This window comes from Haematobia irritans, chromosome 4 (assembly GCF_050003625.1).
Source record: "Haematobia irritans isolate KBUSLIRL chromosome 4, ASM5000362v1, whole genome shotgun sequence".
Classification (NCBI taxonomy): domain Eukaryota; kingdom Metazoa; phylum Arthropoda; class Insecta; order Diptera; family Muscidae; genus Haematobia; species Haematobia irritans.
The window spans coordinates 32,784,839-32,798,577 of NC_134400.1; the positions used below are offsets into that span (position 1 = coordinate 32,784,839).

General features: G+C 30.6%; 1 protein-coding gene and 1 long non-coding RNA gene across 4 annotated transcripts in view; one reads left to right on the plus strand and one right to left on the minus strand.

Moving 5' to 3' along the window:
- On the plus strand, positions 1-1,333 carry LOC142236247 (uncharacterized). Its single transcript, XR_012721957.1, has 3 exons — positions 1-331; positions 397-754; positions 819-1,333. It is a non-coding gene; the product is annotated as an uncharacterized LOC142236247 (long non-coding RNA).
- Positions 1,334-4,279: 2,946 nt separating this feature from the next.
- Positions 4,280-13,739, minus strand: part of P5CDh1 (delta-1-Pyrroline-5-carboxylate dehydrogenase 1) — a 38,015-nt gene continuing 28,555 nt past the window's right edge. For all 3 annotated transcript variants that reach the window (XM_075307518.1, XM_075307519.1, XM_075307517.1), the window contains exons 3-8: positions 8,398-8,569; positions 8,140-8,327; positions 7,860-8,082; positions 7,360-7,727; positions 5,416-5,534; positions 4,280-5,349 (exon numbers count right to left, since the gene is read on the minus strand). In XM_075307518.1, the coding sequence (XP_075163633.1) occupies positions 5,234-5,349; positions 5,416-5,534; positions 7,360-7,727; positions 7,860-8,082; positions 8,140-8,327; positions 8,398-8,569 (1,186 nt within the window). In that variant the 3' untranslated portion in view covers positions 4,280-5,233. The remainder of the gene's footprint in view (positions 5,350-5,415; positions 5,535-7,359; positions 7,728-7,859; positions 8,083-8,139; positions 8,328-8,397; positions 8,570-13,739) is intronic.

Below are 13,739 nucleotides of genomic sequence, written 5' to 3' on the forward strand. Positions count from 1 at the left end.
AATAAACACAGGATGAGCGTTTTTCAAATGCAACACCTTTTCAGTTTGAGGGTAAATATCATTTTCAACATAAATTCAACTTGACTTGAAACAGCTCATCTTCAATACATCTTCGAATTGTTTGCGAATTACAACCAATTTGGCAAAATGTTGACGAAAACTTTGAAAATGTGTTGAAGATAATTGGAGAAAACTTTGACAAAACACTACCCTGAAATGCAACGAAAAAACCACATGGTTTTCAATACTACTTTGGACAACAAAGTTCGTGGAAGAAATACAAAAATGTGGAAATTTTTTAATAATCAATTGAAATTGCTTATAATAATTGGTAAGTAAAACTAAAACACGAAATGAAAACTTTAAGGAAGTCACTAAAATCAAATCTCTTTGCAGACAACTAAAATATTTGGATGCTGATTCTTGGACACATTAAGAGGCTGGCCGATGAAAAATGGCTTATCGAGAAGAGAAAGTTTCCATAAATCAAAGTGCAACCCAAAAAACTTGGTATTTATGCTTTTCCATATCAAAAACTACTAGATGACAATTCGCATCACATCGATAGTTTAATTTACATCGCATCATCGGTTTAATTTGTTATTTTGTGAATTGAAATTGCTGGAAATTTATTCCAATTATCTGGTCATCAAGTTCCTGAAAATTGCCAGTATTTTAATAACAACAATTTTGTAACACCAACGTTCTTGAGGAAATCACGAAGTATGTGGTCAGTTGGAAGAAATACAAATTGGTAAGTCAAAATAAAAAGTGAAATGAAAACATAATGGAAATCACAAAACTCGATTGTTTTGCAGAAAACTAAAATCATTGGATGGTATATTCTTGGAAGATGTTGGCCGATGAAAAACCGATGAAGGGAACAACAAAGAAAAGTTTTCAGAAAACTTACAAAGTGCAACCAATTAAAACAAAGTGCAGCAATTCCTATATCAAGAACTTCTGGATGGAAATGTGCATTACATCAATTTACATCCCGTCATCAGTTTGATATTTTGTGATTTCCTCTTGCTGGAATCTATTCTAACACACAAGCCAGCAAGTTCCTCGATAGTAATTATTTCAAATTGCCAGCATATTAATTAATAGTTATTTGACACCAACATTATGGAGGAAATGGAATTATACATGTAAAAATGTTTAAGGTATTTAAAGTTGTATTCATAGTTTTATTTATTAATACGTTTAATAAGATAATTACATTTTGATTGGTATTATATTATTATTTTTATATATTATTAATGTTATTTTTAAGATTATTATGTTTGTTAACGAAAAAAATAATAAAATTTACAAAATCTCTAGAAACTTAGTATTGACTTTCAGTTAGAACTAGGATTGACTTTCATACAAATTGTGGCTTGAAAGTATTCGCAACAATGCTAATTTTTTATTTTTATCACATTGAAAACTGTTTGAGAAATTATTGAGTAGCGATGCATTTCAATTTGAGGATTACAATTGAGAAATTATTGCTATTGTGTTGAATTTTACTGTTGAGGGTAATGTCTGTTTTTTGTTGAGAACGCGATTTTCTCAACAATTTCTCAACTTGATTATTACCCTAATCCTTTGAAAAACTGTTTGAAAAATTATTGAATTTTAGTATTTTTCAAACGTTTGTGTTTATTGGGTAGTAACTTGGCGTGGTACAACTTCTCAATAGTGACGGCGCTTCTCCGATAAGTTTTGGATGTCGTATACGATTGTTTTCGACGTGTGTGGATTTTCAGAAGCGCTGTCAAATTCAAAAAATGTTGGCAGGGATATGTTATCGAGGAGCAACTCTGGTTTAGCTATACCTCGTAAAATTTTTTTTGAGTCGATAGAGAATTAAATTTGACATCGAAATAAATAGTAACCGGTTGGCGGTCGTAAACGATTAACCGGTTATTCGAGCCTAAAGTGTAAGCAAATAATCGGTTTTAGTGAACCGATTACTTTGAAATCTACATCACTAAAAAGCTAAATGTAAGACCTTTCAAGTGAGGTACGACTCGGTTATCCGGTTATCAGTTTAGTTTTTAGATGAAAAAATATGTGTTTTTGAACCGTTTTTTTTTTTTTTTGACAAAACCGGTTTTTAAACCAAAAACGCTCGATTTAAATGTGCAAAAAAAAACTAATTGCATTGTGTAGCTAACGGATAGGTAGAAGTATCCGTTAAAGTCATATTCAAGCCAATATCTCTGTTATAACCGGAGATATTTGCTGGTGAATTTAATTGTAGCCGTGAAATTAGAATTTTGCAAAAAAACAATATATTCAAATTTATTTAAAAGTTGTTTTCGGGGTAGAATGAAAAAAGATCCGGTTTAAAACCGGTTATGGGGAAGTACATGAAATATGAAAAGTGTCGTTATAACATCGGCTGTGGCGTTAAATGCAACCATGCGCTTCAAAAATTAATTGTTTGTGAAGATCCATTAATATAAACTATTAAAAATTTTTAAAAAGTGTAATTTGTTTTATTTTTGTCATCAAATGTGAACGTCTACTTTTGAAACCTGTTGTAATTGTAAGAGTGAAAAAGCGGCTCAGGCGAAAATTTTTTTCAAAAAAATCGCGCAATTTTTTTGAAAAAATTTTAATTTTTCTTTTCAAACGGGATATGGATCCGGTTAATATGTTTAATCGTAAGAAAATGGAAGCGCCGCAGGGATTTTTTTTTTTAAATCGCGCGATTTTTTTTGAAAATTTTTTTATTTTCTTTATTTTTCAAACCGGATATGGGTATATAATAATTTTGACCTTGACGGATAGGTAGAAGTGTTAGCTACACAATGCAATCGGTTATTAAGTACCTTTACATCGAGTATTTTTTGAGATATTAGCTTATTTGCAAAAAACCGGTTCCGAAAAAAGCAAGTTTTTCTTCAAAACCTTTCTAGTGATGTACATTTCAAAGTAGTCGGTTCTCTAGAACCGGTTTTATTAATGATTTTTAACTTACACTTTAGAACCGAATAACCGGTTACGACCGCCAGGAAAAAAGTTATCGTTGTAAACTACCATCTATGAAGTTTTGAAAAAAATCTGAGAGGTATAGTTAAACTAGAGTTTAGATTTTTCGCACGAAAAAATCCCTGGGTTTGAGATCCTATATACGGAGAGAGATGAAGATATTCGTTTTTCGCAGAAACGACTTTAGTACTAAGCATTAAGCCTAGTACTAAGATCACGTTTTTTGCTTAGTACTAAGTTCGTTTCGGCGAAAATCGAATATCTTCATCTATCGACGTAAATAGGGTCTAAAACCCAGGGATGTTAACTTATTTATGTGAAATAATATGCCTATTTTTTCGTACGAAAAATCAAGGGTTGTATAAATATGTGCTTTTAAAATGTTCAAAGCAAAGATTTCGCATTTATTCCGCGCTAACGTTTTTTATATGGATGTGTGGGAATCATTTCGCTGATTAAGTTGATCCGTGTCTTAATTTTATTTATTTATTTATCTATTTACAATCATAATGAATTATGAGAAAATACAGGAAATATAGGTGCTAACAACATAGGTTGTCGACCTGATTTATTAGTTAGGAAAATTTAGGTTATGTAGACGTTACGAAATTTTAGAAGAGAGTAGTTTAAATGAGTCGATAGATGTTACAACGTTTTCGAAGGGTAAGCACGTTTTCAATATTTTCAGAAATTATTGAACATAGGAGTTTAGGAAGAACTTTGCCGCCAAATAATATTTGTTCTGCTTCACTAATAGAGGAACAGTAGAAAATTATATGGTTAATATCAATTGGTTCGCTTTGACATAGAGGACATGTTTCAGAAATTTATTGTTTGAAAATATGTTGGTGAGTGACCAGAGTGTGTCCCAATCTTAATCTGATGTATTTCTGTAGGTTAATTCTGGAAACGTCCTCGGGGAAAACGGATGTAGATTTATATATTTGTAATGATGTTGATAATTATCCCATAAAACCATTTCCGATTGCTTCAGATAATCTCTTGCTGGTTTTTAACGTATTTGATATTAATGATGTATCGAAAGACTGGTGCGTAATTTTGTAAATTTTGCAGCTTCATCCTATATCCGTGTCTTAATATTTTTATAATTTCGCTCAAAACATGTGCTATGAAGAAAAGTAAATCTTTTTAGACTTTAATGAAATAAATCTTTAGTATTAATTTGGGTACTAAGTTCGAGTACCAAAAAAAAAAGTTAGAAAACGAATAATTCAAAATAACTTTACCTTCTTGCGAATGAATGCTTTCTATTTCGTATTAAATAAGACCATGGTTCTTTTTGTCAAAGTTCAATCTTTATTTCCATATTTAAAAATAAAACAATGCTGTTATATATTTATATTCAAGTGTATTGTCAAAAATCTATATCTCGTTTACAGTTTAGTATCTTCGCCCCGTTTTTGTGTTCTTAGCATTCTTCTTTACCTTTTCAAACGAATATATTTTTATATAATTGTTCTTCATTGGTATTTATGTGTAAATTTATATAAGGTATAAATAATAATAAACAACTGTAAGGTTGCAAAAATTGCAAAAACAAATAATTTTTTTTAAACATAACAAAATAAAACAAACTAAATTGCTTTGATATAATCAATAACGTTGGGAAAGTTTACATGTAAACAGGATGGGATATGGAATAAAATAAATATTTATAAAATCTACAAAAATTTCAGGATCATTTGAATCAGCATAATGTTTTTTTATTCTTTTTTCAATTTCGTAAAAGAGATTAAATAAAATACTTCATTTTTAATACATTTCGAAATAAGAATAGTCTGACTAATTATTTGTTTTATGTTGTGTTGAAGCACCATAAAATGGGTTTGGATTTTTTTCTTGTTTATTTTGTTTCAGTATAGCCATATATATTTTTTAAACATACATACATATAAATACAAACACATATTTTGTAGTTGTTTTAGAAACTCCATTTTGCGGTCTGAAATTTTCAACACTAATATTAAAACTTAAACTGAACATGGATTTTTTGTTTTTCGGATTATATGTATTCGAGAACGATTCGAGTTGTTTAGTTTAGATATATATATATATATATATATGCTGATATACATACATACATACATTTTATATGATAATAAATGGTGTTTCCATTTCCATTATCAATCAAATAAAGATTACTATTATTGTTGTAATGAGATTCCTCTTGGTATAGATCCTTTTATATAGTATGTGTCTTTGAGGAATAATAGCGAGACCTCACTGCTTATTCTCTCATATATGGATAATCAATATCACGTAGCGGTACAAATGTTTCCTTAATTGCTTGCGGTGTTGTCCAACGCATAACATAGTGGGGACCACCGGCTTTGTCGTTTGTTCCTAATAATGTAATTGATTAGTACGTTAAAACATAAGCTTTTACTGTGTGATATTTTTTGAACTTACCAGACATACGACCACCACCGAATGGTTGTTGACCAACAACTGAACCGGTTGATTTATCATTAATGTAGAAGTTACCAGCAGACATTTTGAATTCTTCCAAAGCATGTTTCAAGAATGATCTAAAATATTGAAAAAATTAATATCACCAAAATGAGTTAGCTGAATTCGGCGAAAGCTGCCTGTATGATACCCTAAAGCCAATCCGATAAGACTTTGTTCTGAATGTTAAGAAGATTGGTTACATAATGGGCTTATTACTAATAAACTCTCAAAAGAAAAAATTAATTGAAAGTCTATTACAAAATTAATTGATACTATTAATTTTTGTGATTGATTTTTGTTTCAATTAAAAAATTTGTTGAATCAATTAAATTTTTAATTGAATATTTTTTAAAACTCAATTGAGTTTAATTGGAAAAATTTTCGTGAAATTTGAAAAAACATATTCCTATTCCGATTTCTCGTACGCATCAATTCATTTCTAAAGAAAATTTTGTCAAAATTTTATTTCTATAGAAAATTTTGTCAAAATTTTCCTCTGTTGGTTAAGCTACACTTGTAACTTAATCAAATACATGGTTTTAAGCTGAAATCAAAAACAACACAAATGATTGAAGAGTAAACCAATAATAACAAAGAAAACAAAATTTTATTACTATAGAAAATTTTGTCAACATTTTATTTCTAAAGGAAATTTTCTCAAAATTTTATTTCTATCAAAAATTTTCTCAAAATTTTATTTCTACAGAAAAATTTGTCAAAATTTTATTTCTATAGAAAATTTTGCCAAAATTTTATTTCTATAGAAAATTTTGTCAAAATTTTATTTCTATAGTAAATTTTATCAAAATTTTATTTCTACAGAAAATTTTGTAAACATTTTATTTCTATTTGTTGTTTTGATCTCAGCTTTAAAACCATTGTGTTGACGAAACTACAAGAGTAGCTTAACCAACAGAGGAAAAGAAAAGAAAACTGCACTCAAATCGATGATTTGATGGTGGCAAAGGAAAAGAGAAATGTTTGTATGAATTTATTTCGGCATAAGCCGGCTTTCATAAACCTTTTTTCGGAAGGTTCAAGTGTGGTTCACCATGGGTTTAGTGAACTGCCTGAATTTATTCTGATTATTGGTTGATAGTTTTGCTGTAAGTAGAGGATGCTGATGAGGAAGGTGGTAATTCCGAAACGTGCGTCCATCCAACCATCTTGCAGTCTATAGGGCTTTGCCCAAATAAATTTGACAAACATTCTTTTCCTCTGTTAAGCTACTCTTGTAGTTTAGTCAACACAATGGTTTTAAAGCTGAGATCAAAACAACAAATATGATTGAAGTACAAACTCACAATAAAAAATAAAACATTTTATTTCTATACAAAATTTTGTCAAAATGTTATTTATATCGAAAAATTCGTCAACATTTTATTTCTATAGAAAATTTTGTCAAAATTTTATTTCTATAGAAAATTTTGTCAAAATTTTATTTCTATAGAAATTTTGTCAAAATTTTATTTCTATAAAAAGTTGTATCGGGATTTTTTTCATCTGCAATAAGATAGGATCGCATATATCTGATGCCTTGATATTTTTAAGAGGTTACTTAGAACGATGAAGTATAAAAGAAAATCCTTAAAATCTTTTGTTGAGTACGAAAGTTCATATTTTTTGTTAAGTAGCAATTTGAAATTGCTTTTGAATTTTACGTGTTTTGTTAATAAAATTGAATTAAACCAAATTGCTCGCCAGAATATTTGAAGAATCCCGAAAATTTCGGGATCCCGAAAAACATTCCGGGAAAATCGCGAGATCCCGGGAATTGATGCGTACGATAAAATAAAATATTTTATCATATTTTACCGCGAGAATTTCAATGCGAAAACCCAAAATACTACCGGCCTTAAAACCCCAAAATGGGAAAGTTTTTTTTTTTTCAAAAATACTTACTCGTCCTGTGCAAACACAGCTCCAGTTAAGGCAAACTGTGTTGTTGTATGCACCAAATCCATGGTCTTCTGAAGATCGGCATCTTTGTACACGTAGATAGTTAAAACGGGTCCGAAAATTTCCTCAGTCATAATTTTATCTTTGGGATCAGTTGTTTGAACAATGGTTGGATTAATGAAGTAGCCCTTGGCATCGGAATAAGTACCACCAGCTAAAATTGTTAGATTGGGACTCTTTTTAGCATGTTCAATATACGAAGTAATGCGTTTAAATGCTTTATCGTCAATAACAGCTGAGGTGAATGCAGCGAAGTTCTGGACGTCATCAATTTTCAATTTGCCAGCTTCGGTAACCAAACCGTCCTTGATCTGAAAATTATGGGCAAGGTCTTCATTAGGAAAATCACGAAATATTTAAATTTGAAAAAAGCAAAATTAATAACTTCTCTATACTGAAAACAAAAAATCTTCAAAAATTCTTTTTTGGTATTTCCAACTTACCTTTGACCACAAAGATTCTGGAACATACATCCTGGAACAGGCCGAACATTTTTGGCCACAAAATTCGAATGCGGAACGAATTGTACCGGTGACAACGGACTGGACATCAGCTGAGGGGTGTACGAAATGGTAATTCTTGCCACCACACTCTCCAATTAGACGAGGGAAATTGACGTAATTATCAATGTTGTTGCCGACTTGTTTCCACAAACGGTTGAAAGTTCTATATTTAAATGAGGCAAGTTTTATGAGTCTTAACAAAAAAATAGAAAAAACTTACGGAACTGATCCTGTGAAGTTAATACCAGCCAAATGTGGCGAAGCGGTAATAGTATCACCAAATACAGGACCATCAGCTGGTATGAAATTGACGACACCATCGGGAACTCCAGCTTCACGCATAATGTTGAAAATACGCCAGTTGGAAAGGACAGCAGTATCTGAAGGTTTCCATAAAACAGCATTGCCCTAAGCAGAAAAAGAACACATAGACTGTACATAAAAAATTTCCGAAAATACATGTTTCCTCAAAATTTACCATTAGAGCTGGTGTATAAGCCAAATTACCACCAATGGCGGTGAAATTGAAAGGACTGACAGCAGCAATAAAACCATCAATACCTCTGTAACGCATCGAGTTTTTCGTCACTTTCACATTTTCACTAATTGGTTGATATTTAGCGCATTCTTTTAAGAAAAACGAATTTAATCTGAAACGGAGAGTATTTCATTATTATTGGCATTTAATCTGAAATTATGGGTAATCAATTATTAACTAAACTCAATTATTGAATGGAAACCTGCATTGAATTACTTAATTTAATTATTCCTATATTAAGTTTGAAAGTGAAAATACCACAAAATGTTCTATAGAAATACAATTTTGGCAAAATTTTCTATAGAAATAAAATTTTGACAAAATTTTCAATAGAAATAAAATTTTGACAAAATTTTCTATAGAAATAAAATTTTGACAAATTTTCTATAGAAATAAAATTTTGACAAAATTTTCTATAGAAATAAAATTTTGACAAATTTTTCTATAGAAATAAAATTTTGACAAATTTTCTATAGAAATAAAATTTTGACAAAATTTTCTATAGAAATGAAATTTTGACAAAATTTTCTATAGAAATAAAATTTTGACATAATTTTCTGTAGGTATAAAATTTTGATATAATTTTCTGTAGAAATAAAATTTTGACAAAATTTTCTACAGAAATAAAATGTTTACAAAATTTTCTATAGAAATAAAATTCTGACAACATTTTCTATAGAAATAAAATTTTGACAAAATTTTCTATAGAAATAACATTTTGACAAAATTTTCTATAGGAATAAAATTTTGACATAATTTTCTGTAGGTATACAATTTTGATATAATTTTCTGTAGAAATAAAATTTTGCCAAAATTTTCTACAGAAATAAAATTTTTACAAAATTTTCTATAAAAATAAAATTCTGACAACATTTTCTATAGAAATAAAATTCTGACAACATTTTCTATAGAAATAAAATTTTGACAAAATTTTCTATAGAAATAAAATTTTGACAAAATTTTCTATAAAAATAAAATTTTGACAAAATTTTCTATAGAAATAAAACTTTGACAATATTTTCTGTAGGTATAAAATTTTGATATAATTTTCTGTAGAAATAAAATTTTGACAAAATTTTCTACAGAAATAAAATTTTGACAAAATTTTCTATAGAAGTAAAATTCTGACAACATTTTCTATAGAAATAAAATTTTGACAACATTTTCTATAGAAATAAAATTTTGACAAAATTTTCTATAGAAATAAAATTCTGACAACATTTTCTATAGAAATAAAATTTTGACAAAATTTTCTATAGAAATAAAATTTTGACAAATTTTCTATAGAAATAAAATTTTGACAAAATTTTCTATAGAAATAAAATTTTGACAAATTTTCTATAGAAATAAAATTTTGACAAATTTTCTATAGAAATAAAATTTTGACAAAATTTTCTATAGAAATAATTTTTTTTTTTTTTTTTTTTTTTTTTTTATTTAAGCAATTATTGTACAAACTTCATGCTTAACTTATACTACAACTAGTCTCTAGCTAATAAAGGACTAACCAGTAGTTCAAATGTTGGTGTCGATAGACGTAATAGTAAAATTATCTTAGTTCAAGAAATTATTGAATTAAGAAAATGCATGTAAAAAAAAAATATTTGGTTATGTAGTTCGGTTTTATGTAGTAAAACGTGTAATTAGATCTCGAGGATAAAATCGCCTTAGTCTTCTAGGTTGATCTGAAGGTTCTAGTAATTTTACAGCTTCACGGTTTACGTGTTGCTGAAGACGCATATAGTGTTTTTGGGCGTATCTTGAGATTTCCTCATTAACTGTACTTATTTGTAAGTCTCGATGCAGGTCCTTATTTCGGACATACCATGGAGCATTAACTGCTGATCTTATTGCTTTGTTCTGAAATTTTTGAATTTTTGCTATAGCACTATTTGATGCACAACCCCAAAGTTGAATACCATATAGCCATATTGGCTTTAGTGTTTGCTTATATATTAGGAGTTTATTATCATTTGAGAGAACGGAATTTCTGCCCATTAACCATTGTAAGTTACGATATTTGATATCCAATTCTTCACGTTTTTTATCGATATGGTCTTTCCAAGTTAATTTGGAATCCAGTATAAATCCAAGATATTTTGCGGAATTTGTATGTGGTACTTGTTCTGTGTTTATGTATAGAGGCTTATATTGCGTAGTGATTTTTGCAAAGTCGACGTGTAGAGATATGCTGCTGTTCAATTTAAGACCCCATTCAGTTGTCCATTGATAAACTTTGTTGAGGCCTTCTTGGAGTTGGCTTATGGACTCATCCGTGTTTCTCCCCGAAGACATTAACACCGTATCATCGGCAAATGTTCCTATGAAGCACCTTTCGGTTACAGGCATATCATAAGTATATAATAGATATAATAATGGGCCAAGAATGCTGCCTTGTGGTACCCCTGAATATATTGGGTAGAGTTTTGTAAATTCATCGTCATGACGTACTCTATAAAAGCGGTTACTGAGGTATGAACCTAAGATTTCACAGTAATTTTTTGGAAGCAACCTTTCAAGTTTGCTAAGAAGACCTTCATGCCACACACCGTCAAAAGCCTGAGAAATGTCCAAGAAAACAGCAGAACAAACTTGCTTATGTTCAAAAGCGTAATTAATATTTTCAGTTACCCTATGTACTTGTTCGATTGTAGAGTGCTGTTTGCGAAAGCCAAATTGGTGGTCAGGTATAATATCCCTCGAATGGACAAAGTACTCCAGTCTTTTTCGGAATAATTTTTCAAAGAGCTTCCCTATAACTGGTAGAAGTGATATAGGTCTATATGAGCTGGGATCATGAGGGTTTTTGCCCGGTTTTGGTATCATGACTATTTCTGCAACTTTCCAGCAGCTAGGCACGTATTTCAATTTTAGTACAGCGTTCATTATTGTGGTCAAGCGCGCGAAACCATGATATGGTAAGTTTTTAAGGACATCACTCTTTAATTGGTCGAAACCACCAGATTTGTTGTTTTTGAGTTGTTTGACCTCATTCCACACTTCTCTAAAAGAAATGTTGTCAATAGGAATTTCGGCATGGATCGATTGTTGGTGAAGATTTTGATTTGCATTATTTGGTATTTGCGTATAATTTGAAAATATAGATTGTAGGTTTTGTGCGAACTCATCTGCTTGTTCAATGCTGCTCTTAGCCCATTTTCCGTTCCTTTTTAATATTGCTACTTTTTGTACTGCTGGTCTATTTTTTAGATTTACTGCCTTCCAAAGGGAGTGGTCTGAGTTTTTGTTTGGGGCAAGGTTTGACAAGAACCTATGGAAATTTTGATCCTTGTGTTTTTTTGTCAGCCTGCTTAATTTTTTGGTAGCATTATTTAACATAGTTTTGTCTTCAGGTGACCGTGTTTGTTGCCATCTTTTCCTAAGCATTCTTTTGAGTTTGATTTGATTTATTATATGTTGCGGATAAGAACACATATTAGTTACATTATATGGTTCTGGTGTACTATGCCACGCAGCATTTTGTATCAGGTTTGTGAACGCCTCCACTTCTTCTTCGAATTCATTCGAATTTGTAATCGGCGAATGACTAATGGACTTTGTGATTATGTGTCTAAAGTAATTCCAATCAGTTCTTTTGTTTGTCATTCCAAAATTAGTTTGTGTAACTGTTGGTCTGCTTAAATAATACAAATAGATGGGTGAATGGTCAGAGCTAAGTTCATGACCATCTTCTATTCTAAGTTTACTAGGGGGAATTTTTTTAGTAATAAAAAAATCAATTAGATCTGGAATTTTTGACACATCTGCCGGCCAGTACGTTGGCTTTCCCGTTGATACTACTGCACATCCAGTAAGCTGCACTGCGCGATACAGTTCTCTACCTTTGGGTGTTGTTAATCTAGAACCCCATTGGATATTCTTTGCGTTGAAGTCTCCTCCCATAATAAATGTATGTTTGTGTGAATTTAAAATATCCTTATATTGTTCAAATTTTATGTTGTGCCTTGGAGGACTGTATAATGATGAAACAGACATTAGTATTTTGTTTATATCAAGTGTTACGGTTGTAACTTGGAATTCTTCTAATGATATTGTATTTTCCGGCCAATGTTTAATAGATTTTTTGATCAAAATAGCACTTCCTCCCCTAGCTGTGTTGCTAGGGTGATCAGAATGAAAAAGGTTATAGTTTTTAATATTCAGGTATGAATCTTTAACAAAGTGTGTTTCGCTTATGAGACATATGTCAATATTTTTCTCATGTAAAATGAACCGAAGTTCGTCTATATGCCTTAAAAGGCCATTAGCGTTCCATTGCATAATTTTTAGTGATGACTCCATCTAAGCAAGAGTACCGAAAAAATTTTCCTCTAGCATATTTAATCTAGTGTCAAGAGATTTATTAAAAGTTTCAATCGCCTCTAATTTCGCAAGGATTTTGGACAAAGTGTTTTCGTAAGAGCCTTTGCTAGCACTTATCTTCTGCGTGTTGTTTGATTTAGTCATCTCTGAATATGACTTCCTAGTTAATGGTGGAACGGTGGAATTTATTCCTGATTTGTGAATTACTTGTTGTGGTATTTTATTCGAATTTGCATTTCTATTTTGATTTTTTAGTTTTTGATTGCGTAGCTTTTGAAGTTCCTTTGCAACGATACAACCTCTGTAGCTAGCAGGATGTTGTTCGCCGCAGTTGCAGCATTTCGGGAGAAACACCGAAGGTTTTTCGCAAGTTTTAGTTTCGTGCTTTCCTGCACATCTAGCGCATCGGGACTGTTTAGAACAGTAATTTTTTGTATGGTTATACCCCTGACAGTTCTTACACTGTGGTATATGTTTCGGGAGTTTTAGTGCTTCGATTTTTACAATCGTATTAAGAATTTGCTTAATATCATATATTTTCTGTATGTTTTCTGTAGGGTGAAAACTTAAGACAAATAAATCGAGAGGATCTTTTGTATAATAATGTGTTTTGTTAAAAGCATTTATAATATTGAAACCCTGTTCTTTCAAATCAGTAATAATATCAATAGGATCACAAGTGTGATGCAAATTCTTCGCTATGACACGTATAGGACGATCATGTTTATTTTCATATGAGTGCCATTGAATTTTGGCTTCGTTAAGAGCTTTCGTTACCTCTCTATAATCGTTAGCCTCAAAAGTCGAAATTTTTTGGGATTGTTTGTCTATTTGTTTTGTAATAAAGCCATTTGCGGCTTTTGATTTAATTACATTTCGAAGTGCTCCGAAGTTTTCCATTGAGCTTACTATTATTGGCGGTGGACGAACAGGTTTTTGTTGCTTTTTCGATGCTGCTT